This window comes from Dermacentor variabilis, chromosome 7 (genome assembly GCF_050947875.1).
Source record: "Dermacentor variabilis isolate Ectoservices chromosome 7, ASM5094787v1, whole genome shotgun sequence".
NCBI lineage: Eukaryota > Metazoa > Arthropoda > Arachnida > Ixodida > Ixodidae > Dermacentor > Dermacentor variabilis.
In genome coordinates, this window is record NC_134574.1 from 151,818,864 (window position 1) to 151,831,575 (window position 12,712).

At 45.3% G+C, this 12,712-nt stretch overlaps 1 protein-coding gene across 1 annotated transcript; it reads left to right on the forward strand.

Moving 5' to 3' along the window:
- Positions 1-615: 615 nt before the first annotated feature.
- On the forward strand, positions 616-10,835 carry LOC142587213 (uncharacterized). The gene is made up of 3 exons (XM_075698082.1): positions 616-2,214; positions 7,474-7,742; positions 10,394-10,835. Exons 1-3 carry the CDS (start codon positions 2,202-2,204, stop codon positions 10,490-10,492), a joined length of 381 nt encoding a protein of 126 aa, XP_075554197.1. The 5' UTR covers positions 616-2,201; the 3' UTR covers positions 10,493-10,835.
- Positions 10,836-12,712: the final 1,877 nt, after the last annotated feature.

The window sequence follows — 12,712 nt, forward strand, 5'->3', positions numbered from 1 at the left end:
CGACGCAATTGGCTATCCCGGGCCAGATTTGCCCTTAAAGTGCTGTCATTGGCTGCTCCTCGATAAACATCGATTAACGTGCGTTCAAAGCGATAGGCATTGATGCCTTATTTTGCAGTTCTGATAGACACGTCTGTATGTTAAGTAGAACGGCATATCAGTATTAGTTTTCACGTTAGTTTCACTGGCCATTCCTGAGCATATATGTTGCACATCAGGCAATAATCATTTGAATTTATTGCCGATGACGGCAACTGCAACTAGAAAACTTTGGCGATTTTATTGTTTCTTGTTCGATTTTATTTTTTATGCTTTCTTATGCAGCACATACTTATCGCGTATGTGCTGCATATTCTTGCACATTCTAGCATATTCAAGGCTGTTACCTTGATTTAATTGTTTCTATTGTGTTGAATCGTGCGCACGGTAATTGTTTTCAAATGGCGGACGCGCACTGCACAATAAAGCATCATTGAGCACATGTCGTGTGCATTCTCGGTAGGCGCAATCAGATATTCATGGAGGTGTAGTCTTTAAAATATATATATATATATATATATATATATATATATATATATATATATATATATAAGACCTTACATGTGCATCTTTTAAATAGTGTCGCGGGTAGTGAATTTCAAAATACTGCATAACGTTACGGTGAAGCCATCTGTGCCATTTACCCGCATTGCCGTTGCTAGCTGAACGTCTGTAGCGACTGTAAATTTTGTTGCTAGTACAATGCAAGTTATTGTGTATTACTGCGTGCCATATTATTTTTCTGCATAAAGAGTACATTGCACCGTGTAGAAGTGGGTCCTGCTGCCTGCTTCAATATATTCTGCGTACACGAGCAAGCGGTAGGTCATCGGACGCATAAGATCTTATAAAATAATATGGCGATTTACGTGCTTAAATCACGATCTCATTATCAGGAAAGCCACAATGGAGGCTCCAGAATAATTTGGGCCACACTGAATCCTTTAGGGCGCACCTAATCTGGGTACCGGGGTGGTTTCGCATTTGGCCACCATCGAAATGCAGCCTCCGTGGTCGGGATTGGATCCCACGATCTCATGCTTAGCAGCCAAACACCATAGCCACTAAGCAACCACGCCGGGTAAAATATAACATGCATCGGCAAACGAAAGAGAAAAGAGCACTCCAACTGCTTTATTAGTCACACGAGAACTGACGAGCTTACAAAACCGTTTGGAGCGTCCCTTTGTAAGTGAAGGATATGTGTGCTTAGCCACTGAAATGACAACGGCCATTACTATGCAATTTACTGCAACACGAAACTCTGCGCACACTTGCCGCAAAGGCAGTGAGCAGTGTACCAATGCCGCGCACCTTTTGGAGAGGCCTGCAGCATTTGCCTTTATCTTCCGACACGCTTGACATTCTCTCTGATGTGGCTCACCGAACGGACACGCATAGCGCAACAGCGCAATTCGATGCCACAATCGAGAAACTTGAGCGTGCCATTAAGCGAAGGCGCCGCGTTGGTCGCCATGTCTTTTTTTATTTGAAGAGCTTCAAATCATTCCAATGTGTCTCGAAAAAAAAAAAATCTACCGGGAGTACTAATGCCTACAGCGCACCCTGACGTTTTTATCGAGACAAGGGATCCAATCGCGTTGCGGCATGCTCCCTCCTATTATATCTTTAGTCTATGAGTAAAACACAGCAGGGTAAATTTAAAGCGTTGAGCGCGGAGTTGCGCTAGTCGTCATAACCATTCGAAACCGAAAGTGTCCACCGAAACAGGATACCTCACTCCGCTGTCCAACAATCCCCTACACGATACCACCGAATTGCCCGCTAAATTCTATCGTTTTCTTTTTGTGTACTTTGCATTAACTGCTGTTCATTCGATCTGTCTTCACTGAATTTATTTTAACAGAAGATTCTACGCTGTACAGCGCGAAGTCCACAGATATTGTGAAATTTATTATGTATCATATATCTGAATAATCCATTTAATTCCTGACCAGTCCCCATAGTGGGTAGGGGTCACATACGGAAACAAGAGACGTCGAAGTTGCCCTTCGCACGCGCAGTCCGCCACACGTGCGACAACCGCCATCGCCGTCCGCCTGGGTGGCCCAAAGCAGCGCGGCGCTAAGCTCCCCGTGTGCCCTAGGCCCACTCATCGCCCCGGCCGCCTGCAGCACCAGAAGTGCTGGGCCCGCAACATCATGGCCCTGGCTGGTAAGCCCGAATGTACAAGTGCTTGATTACAATTGCAAGTAAAAGGGTAATAGAGACGAGTTCCATCACGCCCTTGCCCTGAGCTAGAACTGTTACAATCGCCGTGGCGCACGGTCGTCGCCGAGGTCTCCAGAGATGTGACAGATGCACATTAGACTTTGTTGAAGAAAAGTGCAAACCGAAGTGGTCCCACCTTCACGGTCTGCTCAAATGGCTGTCCCGCGGGGAGATTTCAGGGTTAGGCCTTCTGTTTCCCTCATGACCTTTGTGAGCACGGCAAGCTATCACCAGCGTTCCTGCCGTGCAACTGCGCGCAAACACCAGACGCGAGCCGAAAGGAGAGAATGTACCAGGCATAAAACGAATCCTTTCATTAGGAACTCGTAAATGGCAATATTTTTCGTCCACTCCCATTTCCTGTACCCTCAATGGCTTTATTGGCTGTGACCATCAAACCGCTGTTCGGAAGTGCATGGTAGCTGCCAAGGCGCTGTGTTGCCAGCACAACTGCATTGGACATATTCGGTGAGGATCGCTTCGGCGACAGCCTTCGCGTGACGTAGGCCTAGAAAAGCCAATCAGGACATCCGATTTTGCTCAACCAGCCAATGCGCGTGCCTAACGGCAATACTGTGGCCAAAGCAATACTATAGCCAGGAAGAACTTGCCGTTGCTCGAGTTGGTGTATACTAGCAAACAGTTATATTACATAGCGAACACACGACCGCAGGGTGAACATGGATGTCTGCAGATTTGCCCTTGTCCTTGTGTGCTCTCTCTGTGGTGGTTAGTTTGCGCAGCTATAGAACTGTTAGCTACTATAGCCGAAAGCGATCGTTGCAGAATACGTCCCGAGTACTTTCGACAGCTGCCGCAGCGCAACGTATCTCGGCAGCGTACTGTTAGAACTCCGTTCAAGCAGCACCAGCGCTGCGCTATACTCATTGAGTGCATTAAGTAATTCGCCCTATATTTAGGCCTCCAATTACATTCTATCGCGAATTACGTTGCGCGGGCGTTGGGGATAATCGCACGCTTCATTGCTGTCGCTGTCGTGCTGCCGCGCTATGAGCGGCGCATATGGTGTCAAATGGCACCACCAGAGTCCGTAGGTTGGGAATCTACATGTGTTATATTCTTTAAAAACGTACAAATTCCTTTGTATATTCCACTAAAGCGGTTGAAAAAATTGGTTTAGTTCCGTCAAACATTAGGCTTTCTCTTGTAACGCTCTAAAAAGGAAATATACATGCATCAAATAAATAAGGTGATGGCAAATATTGAGACATCCTTCTATAAGTACCAGCTTTTCCTAGGCAGCCTAGGCTGCGCTGTATAGTACCTCAAGTATACTTTAGGCATGGAAATTAGCACTGTAAAAACAGCTTCATGCTTTCAATTCGAAGTTTTACATAACTGATGGGTTTTCCGATCAATGCGCGCCTCGCCATAATGACAGTCGGTTGCCGTTGCGTGAGGGGTGTCCCATATAGTCGACAAAGGCTGCTGAGAGACACATTGAATCATTTCATAGCTTGCGACTGATTGTCTCTCGATCGTAACCACGAAACTTTTCTTTCAGGTGATTGCTACTATGTTATATGTGAATTAAACATGTAAATATTCTACATGGCGCGCCGTCTTGTTAGCAGCCATATGCGATTCGTTTTATGCAGGCTTGTTTCAGAGGGTGGTGAAAATAGCAGCAAACTTTTTCATACGAAGTGTGCGCTGAACACTTTCTTTTACCCATTAATAAAGTGGCCACATTTTACTAGAACAACTCGCCAGAGTAATAAGAATCATAATGACAGCTTCGCTGGGCAGTGTCTTTCTAACATGGATAGCATGTTGACACCAATTCCGAATATTTTATTAGCATGTAAAATCCAATGCCTCTCGTCGCTAAGTACTAAGGAAATGTTAGCTATATAGCGAAGCATCATACACAACCTCGCGTGTTGAATTTGCAGACATTCTTCTTGCGCAATATTTATGGACAGGCACGGCACATATAAGCATTTTCTCCACTCACGCGCATTGGCATGGCAGAAGGAAGAAGCCGACATATCCTTTAATAAATTCGGCTCGAACCACCCATATGCAAAGCATACACGAGAAAGTTTTTTCCTCCTCCTCCTCCTCCTCCATACACGAGGTAACAAGCGCGCGCGACAGCCGAGCGAGCCGTAGTGAGCGGGGTCCTGGCCATGACGTCACTCGCGGAGGGCGCCACTCCTAATTCTCCCCGCCAATAGCGCCGTAGCAGGTGTACCCTTCTGTACGCTGTGCTCCGTCCAGGCGCCCTCGAGACGCGTCGTCGCAGCCAATTGTAATTTTGTACTTTTTCCCTGTTACAGGTGCTAGACGCCAACTTTTCCCTCAATTAGCCATTCGATGCCTTCCCATCAACATTTTGTTCTAGCTCCTCGGTATTCTACCCCAGCGCAAGCACAAATAGGTCGCGCACCATAAACTCTAATCAAAATACCAACAGGTTCATTCGATTTGCCAGCAGCTTCATCCCACATGTCAATAGAACTTATGGCAGGTAATATCAACAAGGTTTTCAGTCGAAATCGCTGAAGTGCTGAAAGAAAGTTACCAGAGGGGAACACCACTATTGTCGTCGCTGCTAACGTAGATAAAAAAAAAAGACAGCGGCAATTTTGATGAGGCCGATAGACGGCCAGGGAGCGCTTATGCTTAAATAAAAGCAATATTCAAGGAAAACTGCATTGTCTCAATAATTTTATGCCCACTACTCGAAATATTAGGGATCAAATAATAGAAACTACATTGCTAAGTATATAGCAGACGGTGACTTTCGGCGCATCCGTAATAAAACAGCCCGAAAGCCGTTCGATAGCAGACGACGTTTAGTTTCTGCCAGAATCCTTTCAGCCACCTACTTTGCTAGCCATAATTCTCTGACAGCGTGAACAGCTGCATGAACCACTAGGCAGATTGTCAACGTAGAATACCCAGAGGCCTTACATCCGCGGTACGCCCGTGTGTACGCGTTAAGTCCTCTCAGACTCGTCTTAGACGAATCGCAGCTATGACAGTGGCATGGCTGGACTCGGTCGTGCGATGTCGCCAGTCTGATGACGCGGCGCCGGAAAAACTAGCCACCGTAATTTATTGTAGCCAGCCAGCCATGGCTTTGAAGGTTCCCTGTAGCTCTATCTGGACGCGCCTACTTAGATAGGGAACGCTGTGGTGTTGCAATTCTGTGCCAGTGCTGTTAGCACCTCCTCGTTTTCTGTCGCCGCTGTGTTAATGTTGCCGTTGGGTGCGAGAGTTGGCCGAAGTTGACGCGGATTTAGAAAAATGGAGGCTTAGTTACAGTACCCCTTCCATAGGTCACTTTGCCCTGTTGATTGAAAATTTGCTTGGACCAAATGAATTGCAACTTCAGAATCACTGAAGATTAAGAATTTTCAATTATATGGTTAGTTTTTTCAAGCTTACAAAATGTTGACTCCCCGCGATAGCTCACTACAGGGACATCTAATATGAGAACTTCCACTATTTGATGTTTTGAAAAGCGCTTACCCAGCCTCTTGAACATTTCGCCTGTCGCATGACATTGTGAAAAACAATGAAAGAAGTGATCGAACCCGCTATATACTACATACTGACAGTGAGTCAAAAGCACACAACCGTCTACCTTCCCACTCATGCTGCAAAAACATTTTGCATTTGTTAATCAAGATTGCAGCCGTCGTAGAGGGAGACGATAGCTCCATGTGCGGTACACGAGGGTGGGATAGCCAACCTGTCATTAGAAAGAGTGCTCGGCGTGCACCTGTGCAGCATGATTTCCATGAGAGGATGACGGGTGGTGTTCGCAGAACTTGACCGATGCTAGTCAACGGTAGCTGTCTAACTGCACACACCCCTATCCGCGATGGTAGCGCCGCCACACACCAAGGTTTTGGAAATATTGCGACGCAAGATAAAGCAATAGCGGCCTGATAATTAAAAATGAATAATGATAATTTAGTACATCAGACCGATACCATACAGACCTAACTGAATGCACTTTCTACCGTAGTCATGGTCTCCATGAACTGCTAGATGTCATGCGGGTGGAGGTATTACAAACGCTGATAAAAAGTTTGGGGTGGGAAGTGGGAACCACTTATAGTATGAAAGTAACTAAGCCAACTATTAGAAGCGTGATACTGTAAGTAATATGGAGTATCCAGAGACTTACAATTAAGCGTGAAACCACATTGAGCTTATGAGAGGGCAACGTCGTGCAGAAATAAACACCGTTAAAATTAACAGGACACTGCAACGCGGACAAGATGGGGGCAAAATTCCTTTGTGTAGCAGCTATCACTTCGGGCCGCTATCGGGAATAGCAAAATCAATAAGCCAATTACTGGAGTAGGGAAAGCACTCTGGAATGGATCGTTGACAGAGCGAGTAGCCTTAGTGGGAAAATTCTGTAGTTCCACTCACGCCTAAGATATTTTTTTAGTCAGACTAATTTAGGACCTGCAAAAGAGCAAGCCTGGGAGACTCTACCATCATAAATGTGTTTGAAGAGAAAAATCGTTAACAAAAGGCGTAAACATTCTTTGGTGAGTTTCTGAACTTGCAAAATCAGAGGTATGTTGCTGTGAAGTGTTTGATGCAAGTTTAAGGTGTTTAAAAAGCTTCCACATGTCTATCCACGTGAGCAGAACAAAAGAACAGATCCTAGTTTTCAATTTATGTCGACCTGCTCATTTTTCTCAACAAAGCGCTACTACTTGACAAGTCTTTCTGTGCGATATATACAAATTGTGTCGAACGCTAACAGCTGTAACAGCTGTAAACAGCTAAGAATACGCCAGCGAATACGGATGGCGCCCCCCGCGAATGTAGGTGGACGGTTACACAGTTTTTAGTAGACCCAAGCAGTGTTTTTCATTTTTCAGTGAAGCTTTGGCACGAGAAAATTTGGAGTGTTTCTTATTTTTATCTAAATGTTGTTCGCAATGCCAGCACGATAAATTACGAAAAGTTCCGCCTATTCCTCTCCGTACATGATAACGCACCTTCGGATGCAATGAGTTTGTGTCGGGAAAGTGCGAGCTCAAAAACTAGATTTATTGCTCCCACTAATTCTTAGTTAACGTTCAATATTTCGAAAAAGTGCTTCTTGGCGAGACCGGGCAGCCTCTCAAAAGAGTAGCTGTAGATTAGAGGCAGTCTATTAATTAGTTTTGTTACTTCTCCTTGTCTCATCCGACTCACCTCTAGGTGCTGCAGGCCAAACAGAGGTTTATCTAGTGACCTCATACCTCGACAACAAGAAAGCGGCGGCCGGTGCTGCGGCCCTGACGAAAATAACATCAAGCGTTCGCCACCAGAAGAAGAGCTTCAAACACTGGGCGGTAGCCCTGCGCTACGCACCTCCTGGGCCACTTTACGAGGTTGTAGAAGCGGGACCGCATCGCATCCCCGGCCGCATCGTAGCCACAACATCGCTACAGACTTTGGAGGAACTCAACAATGAGTCCTCAGAAATGGTGAGAAACGCTTGCGTTATCGACGATACATACCTTGGGATGCATTTCAATTCTTTTCATTTCATTTTATGTCCTTAAAGACCCCATGAGGGCGTGTTACACAAGGGATGGAATCAGCTAAAAAAACATGAACAACAAAGCTACATGTGTTTATTTGCAGAAAAGGTTATTCAAATTTTCTGCGATTGATGATGCACAGGTGATATCAACGATATGTTGGGAATGACCGTTCCTATTTTTTAGCTTCACGTGGGAAGAAGGAAGCTGTAAAAGTAAATATTCGAGCACGCGGACGAAAAACGTGAAGGTTGGTGCGGTCAGAAGGTGTAAGGTGCATTCTTGAGTGATGAGTAATAGAACTCGTGGTAAAGTGATAGGGTGGCTTTGCGACGGGGAACTGAGGGAGGCGATACGGCAGATTTAGTTTTGAGAGCCGAAACAGAGACGCCATTAGAATTATAAAAATGTATGAACTTTGTAGCACGATTTTGGAGTGCTTCTAGGTCATCATCATCATAATCTATTTTATGTCCACTGCAGCACGAACGCCTCTGCCTGCGATCTCAAATTCCAACTCTCACCTGCAAATTGCCTCATTTCGTCGCACCCTCTAGATCATTTATGAGGTTAACATGATACGCGTTCAATATGATGGACGCTAATTCTAGTTTAGGCTCAATCAGTGACTTGTAAGCAAACAATTTCACGTGATGTGGGGCGATGCGAAGATGATGTTTAAGAAATCACATTGTTTTATTAGCTGATGATATTAGGTTAGTAATACCTTCATTGCATGTTAGATCATTTATTAATTTTATGCGTAACTATTTGAAAGACGATACGGATTCCACGGACTCGTTAGTGATTTGTATTGAAAGGCATGAATCTTGTGACGACGGGTAATGGAAAGGAGCTTCCAGTTGCTAGGGTTAAAGATCATGAGCCAGTGTTCATATCATTGTTGGATGTGGTTAAGATCCTCTTGAAGGACTTCTTGATCTTGTTGGAAGATGTATAAAAGCACTTTATAAGAGCAGTTAACGCGCCGTCATTGTCTCCTTTTTTCTACCCGCGCGTCACTTCAGCGTCGGTGTCATGGCCTGGCACATACACGCGGTGACCATATAGGATATCGGAACGCGTCTCCTTGAAACGAATAGATCGCGCTCTAAACGGCGTATTCCCTGGTGGAAACACGATCCTGAGGAAGCTCGCAAAAATAAAGATGAGGCTTGGAGTCATATTTGCGACTCTCCAACTACCGAAAACGTAATAGGCTTTAAAAAAAAAATGGTCCGAAGGTAGAAGAGCGTGCCGCCGTGCCAAAAGGTAAAGCGGGCAAAAATACATCTCTAGCATGAATTCATATACAGACGAAAGAAAAGCCTGGAACAGGGAAAACAAAATAAACGCCCGCGAAACTCATCCTCAACCATTAATATATACACGCGAAACATTCTTATTGACCAAGCTCATTCTCTGGGCACACATTTTCAAAAGACCTTTTTGTTCATTGCACTATACTCGCAGTCATTTCTGACATACCGGCAACAAGCGGAGTGACGGCCCGAGATGTTTGCAGAGTGCGCGTAGTGCTGATAGCTTCGTATGCACTGTGCTTCCGACGTTTCGTATGCGTTGAAGCCACATGTGGACGGATGTCAATTGCCTCGCGTCTGCTGGCGCGATTTCTAACTCCAGCGTTTTCATAGACAATTTCCACTGTCATCGAGCGATGTGTTTTCTTGTTTAGCTGTGCGCGCATGATACCATGCTCGTTAATTTAGTTAAAACACATTGACGGGCTAGTTTCTTTGAATCCATGATATAATGCGTAGGTGCGAAAGAACACGGACGTTCGTAAAAACGCAGACACACAAAGACAGTGCTGTCTTCATGTGTCTGGTTCTTTCTACGTCCTCGTTGCGTCACGCTTACGCATTCTATCACGGTTAATTTAGTTAGTAAGCGAATGTTTACAAGCTTACACGCCGAATCAAATGAATATCATAGCTTCGTACCGCTATCTACTAACTTGCGATCGCGATCGGTACTTCGCGTCTCGGATCGAACTGCCAGTTTTTCTAATACCTGCACAACACATTGATACGGTTCATATATATTCACCATCCACAAGTGTGAATGTTCAACACAGTAGCTAAGACACTGGCCTATAGAGCGCGGGTTCATATGTTCGAAATTCGCGACCGTCAACGTTTCTTCTGTGTTTCTATACACATCTCCGTGTACGGGCTTCCTTTACGTGACGGACGAGATTACTCGTTGGGTCCGCACAGATATGCTTATTGATTTATTAACTCTATGTGGGGATGGACTTTCTTCCATACTTTGTTGGCCCAGCTGCTCCGACGACGTTCGCTATGGTTTGTACAAGCGATTCTGCCGACATTCGCAATTGTCTGTAGATCGAGTACTATTATACAATGGCGCGTCGTGTCGGTCCATATATTATATCAAGGCGCACATAATTGTATTTCAGACGTACTCAAGGATTAGATCACATAGGATGAAATAATGAAAGTATTTTCTTTCACTAAACGTTGCGTGCTGTATGACGCCAGTAGCGTATGTTATTGCAAGAAATACGAACGTTCTATTGAATCATGCATTTTCTTGTACTTGCTATCCAGAAATTCTTGGGGAGCTTCGTCATAAGCAGGCAGCAAGTAGCGGAGGCCGTGGCGGCGCTTTCGAGTATGGGCGAGTACCATCTCCTGACGCAGAACTGACAAGCGTTCGCGAGAAGGCTCCTCACTCGCCTCAAGGTGCCACTGCCCTCGGACGTTCTCACAGCGGAGAGCGCCTTACTGGAGGCGACCCTTGCAGCTTCCGCAGCGATCGTCAGCGGCTCGGCGCTGCGAACGCTTCACTGAAGCGCAAATTTCAAAGGCCGCCATTAAGCTGCTTCAGTGCCATTAAAATTCCAGGCGGACTTTTTGATGGCAATGACTTTTTCAGACGTCCCTTTCAATCTGGTTCTTTCAAAGCCTGTTGAAGCAGCCGTGGTTGCTTTGTGTCCGAATGTTTTAGTATGAATGTGGGCTCCAAGCAAGGCACTTCAGCGATTATTTACAAGCGCAATGTTTGTCCTGTACGCAGCTAGCACATGACATGGGGCCAAATAGGGCGAATGTTGGTTTTGAAACGGCAAGTGTTGGCACCGTTGCCTGTGCAACGGCAGTTCTAGCAAAGCCACGGCGTCAGACATGAAGCGGGGGTCCTGCCTTCCTGGTGAATGCCCGTTAATGGTAAAGCTAGGCGAGGCAATTGGCTATCCCGGGCCTGATTCACCCTTAAAGTGCTGTCATTGGCTGCACCTCGCAAAACATTGGTTAACGTCCTTTCAGAGCTATAGGCATTGATGCATCATTTTGCAGTTCTTATAGACGCGTGTATATGTCAAGCAGAAAGGCATACCAGCATTAGTTTTCACGTTAGTTGCACTGGCCATTCGTGAGCATATATGTTACACACCCGGCAATAATCATTTCAAGTTTTTGCCGGTGACGGCAACTGCAAGTGGGAAGTTTTGGCGATTTTATTGTTTCTTGTTCTATTTTGCTGTTTATTGTTTCTTATGCAGCACATACTTATTGCCTATGTGCTGCATATTCGTTTTTTTTTAAATTGCGAAGGCTGTTACCCTGATTTATATGTTTCTATTTTGTTGAATCGTTCACACGGAGATTGTTTTCAAGTGGCTGACGCGCCCTGCGCAATAAAGCATCATTGTGCACTTGCCGTGTGCATTCGCGATAGGCGCGATCACAGATGCACGGGGGTGTATCAGCCCTTACATATGCATCTTTTAAATGGGGCTGCGGGTAGGGAATTTCAACATACTGCATAACTTTGTGGTGCAATTATCTGTGACACTTACCGGTAATGCCGTTTCTAGCTGAACGTCTGTAGCGGCTGTAAATTTTGTTGCTAGTACAATGCAAGTCATTAGGTACGACTGCGCCGTATAATATTTTTCTGTATAAAGACTGATCGCACCGTGTAGACTGGGTCATGCTGCCCGCTTCAATATATTCTTAGGTATCTTTCCCGGGAACTTCTTTCTAGCGTTCTTTTTTTTCTTGTCATGCTAGATGATTTTTCAGACCAAGTGGCATAGTAGGCGTAAATTCGAACCCGTAGAAAGAATCTGCAATGAGAGAAGACGCGCCATTATGAAGAAATGTTGCCTGTTAGGCGAGTTTGCACATATTTCTATAATAAGAAATGTGATATAGAAGGGACAAGAATTCGATACAAGCACAACGCTAACTTACAGGTGAATGTTTATTTTGCGCGACGCCAGACATATTTACACTCAGGAGGGTGGGCATGGATGCTGAGAAGAGAGGGAACATCATCATCATCATCATCATCATCAGCCTAGTTACGCCCACTGCAGGGCAAAGGCCTCTCCCATACTTCTCCAACAACCCCGGTCATGTACTAATTGTGGCCATGCCGTCCCTGCAAACTTCTTAATCTCATCCGCCCACCTAACTTTCTGCCGCCCCCTGCTACGCTTCCCTTCCCTTGGGATCCCGTCCGTAACCCTTAATGACCATCGGTTATCTTCCCTCCTCATTACATGTCCTGCCCATGCCCATTTCTTTTTCTTGATTTCAACTAAGATGTCATTAACTCGCGTTTGTTCCCTCACCCAATCTGCTCTTTTCTTATCCCTTAACGTTACACCTATCATTCTTCTTTCCATAGCTCGTTGTGTCGTCCTCAATTTGAGTAGAACCCTTTTCGTAAGCCTCCAGGTTTCTGCCCCGTAGGTGAGTACTGGTAAGACACAGCTATTATATACTTTTCTCTTGAGGGATAACGGCAACCTGCTGTTCATGATTTGGGAATGCCTGCCAAACGCACTCCAGCCCATTCTTATTCTTCTGATTATTTCCGTCTCATGATCCGGATCCGCCGTCACTACCTGCCCTAAGTAG

Excerpts from the sequence above, each read along its gene's own strand:
- LOC142587213 (XM_075698082.1), top strand. Across the intron at positions 7,743-10,393 it reads ACAATGAGTCCTCAGAAATG|AAATTCTTGGGGAGCTTCGT; the intron begins GTGAGAAACGCT and ends CTTGCTATCCAG.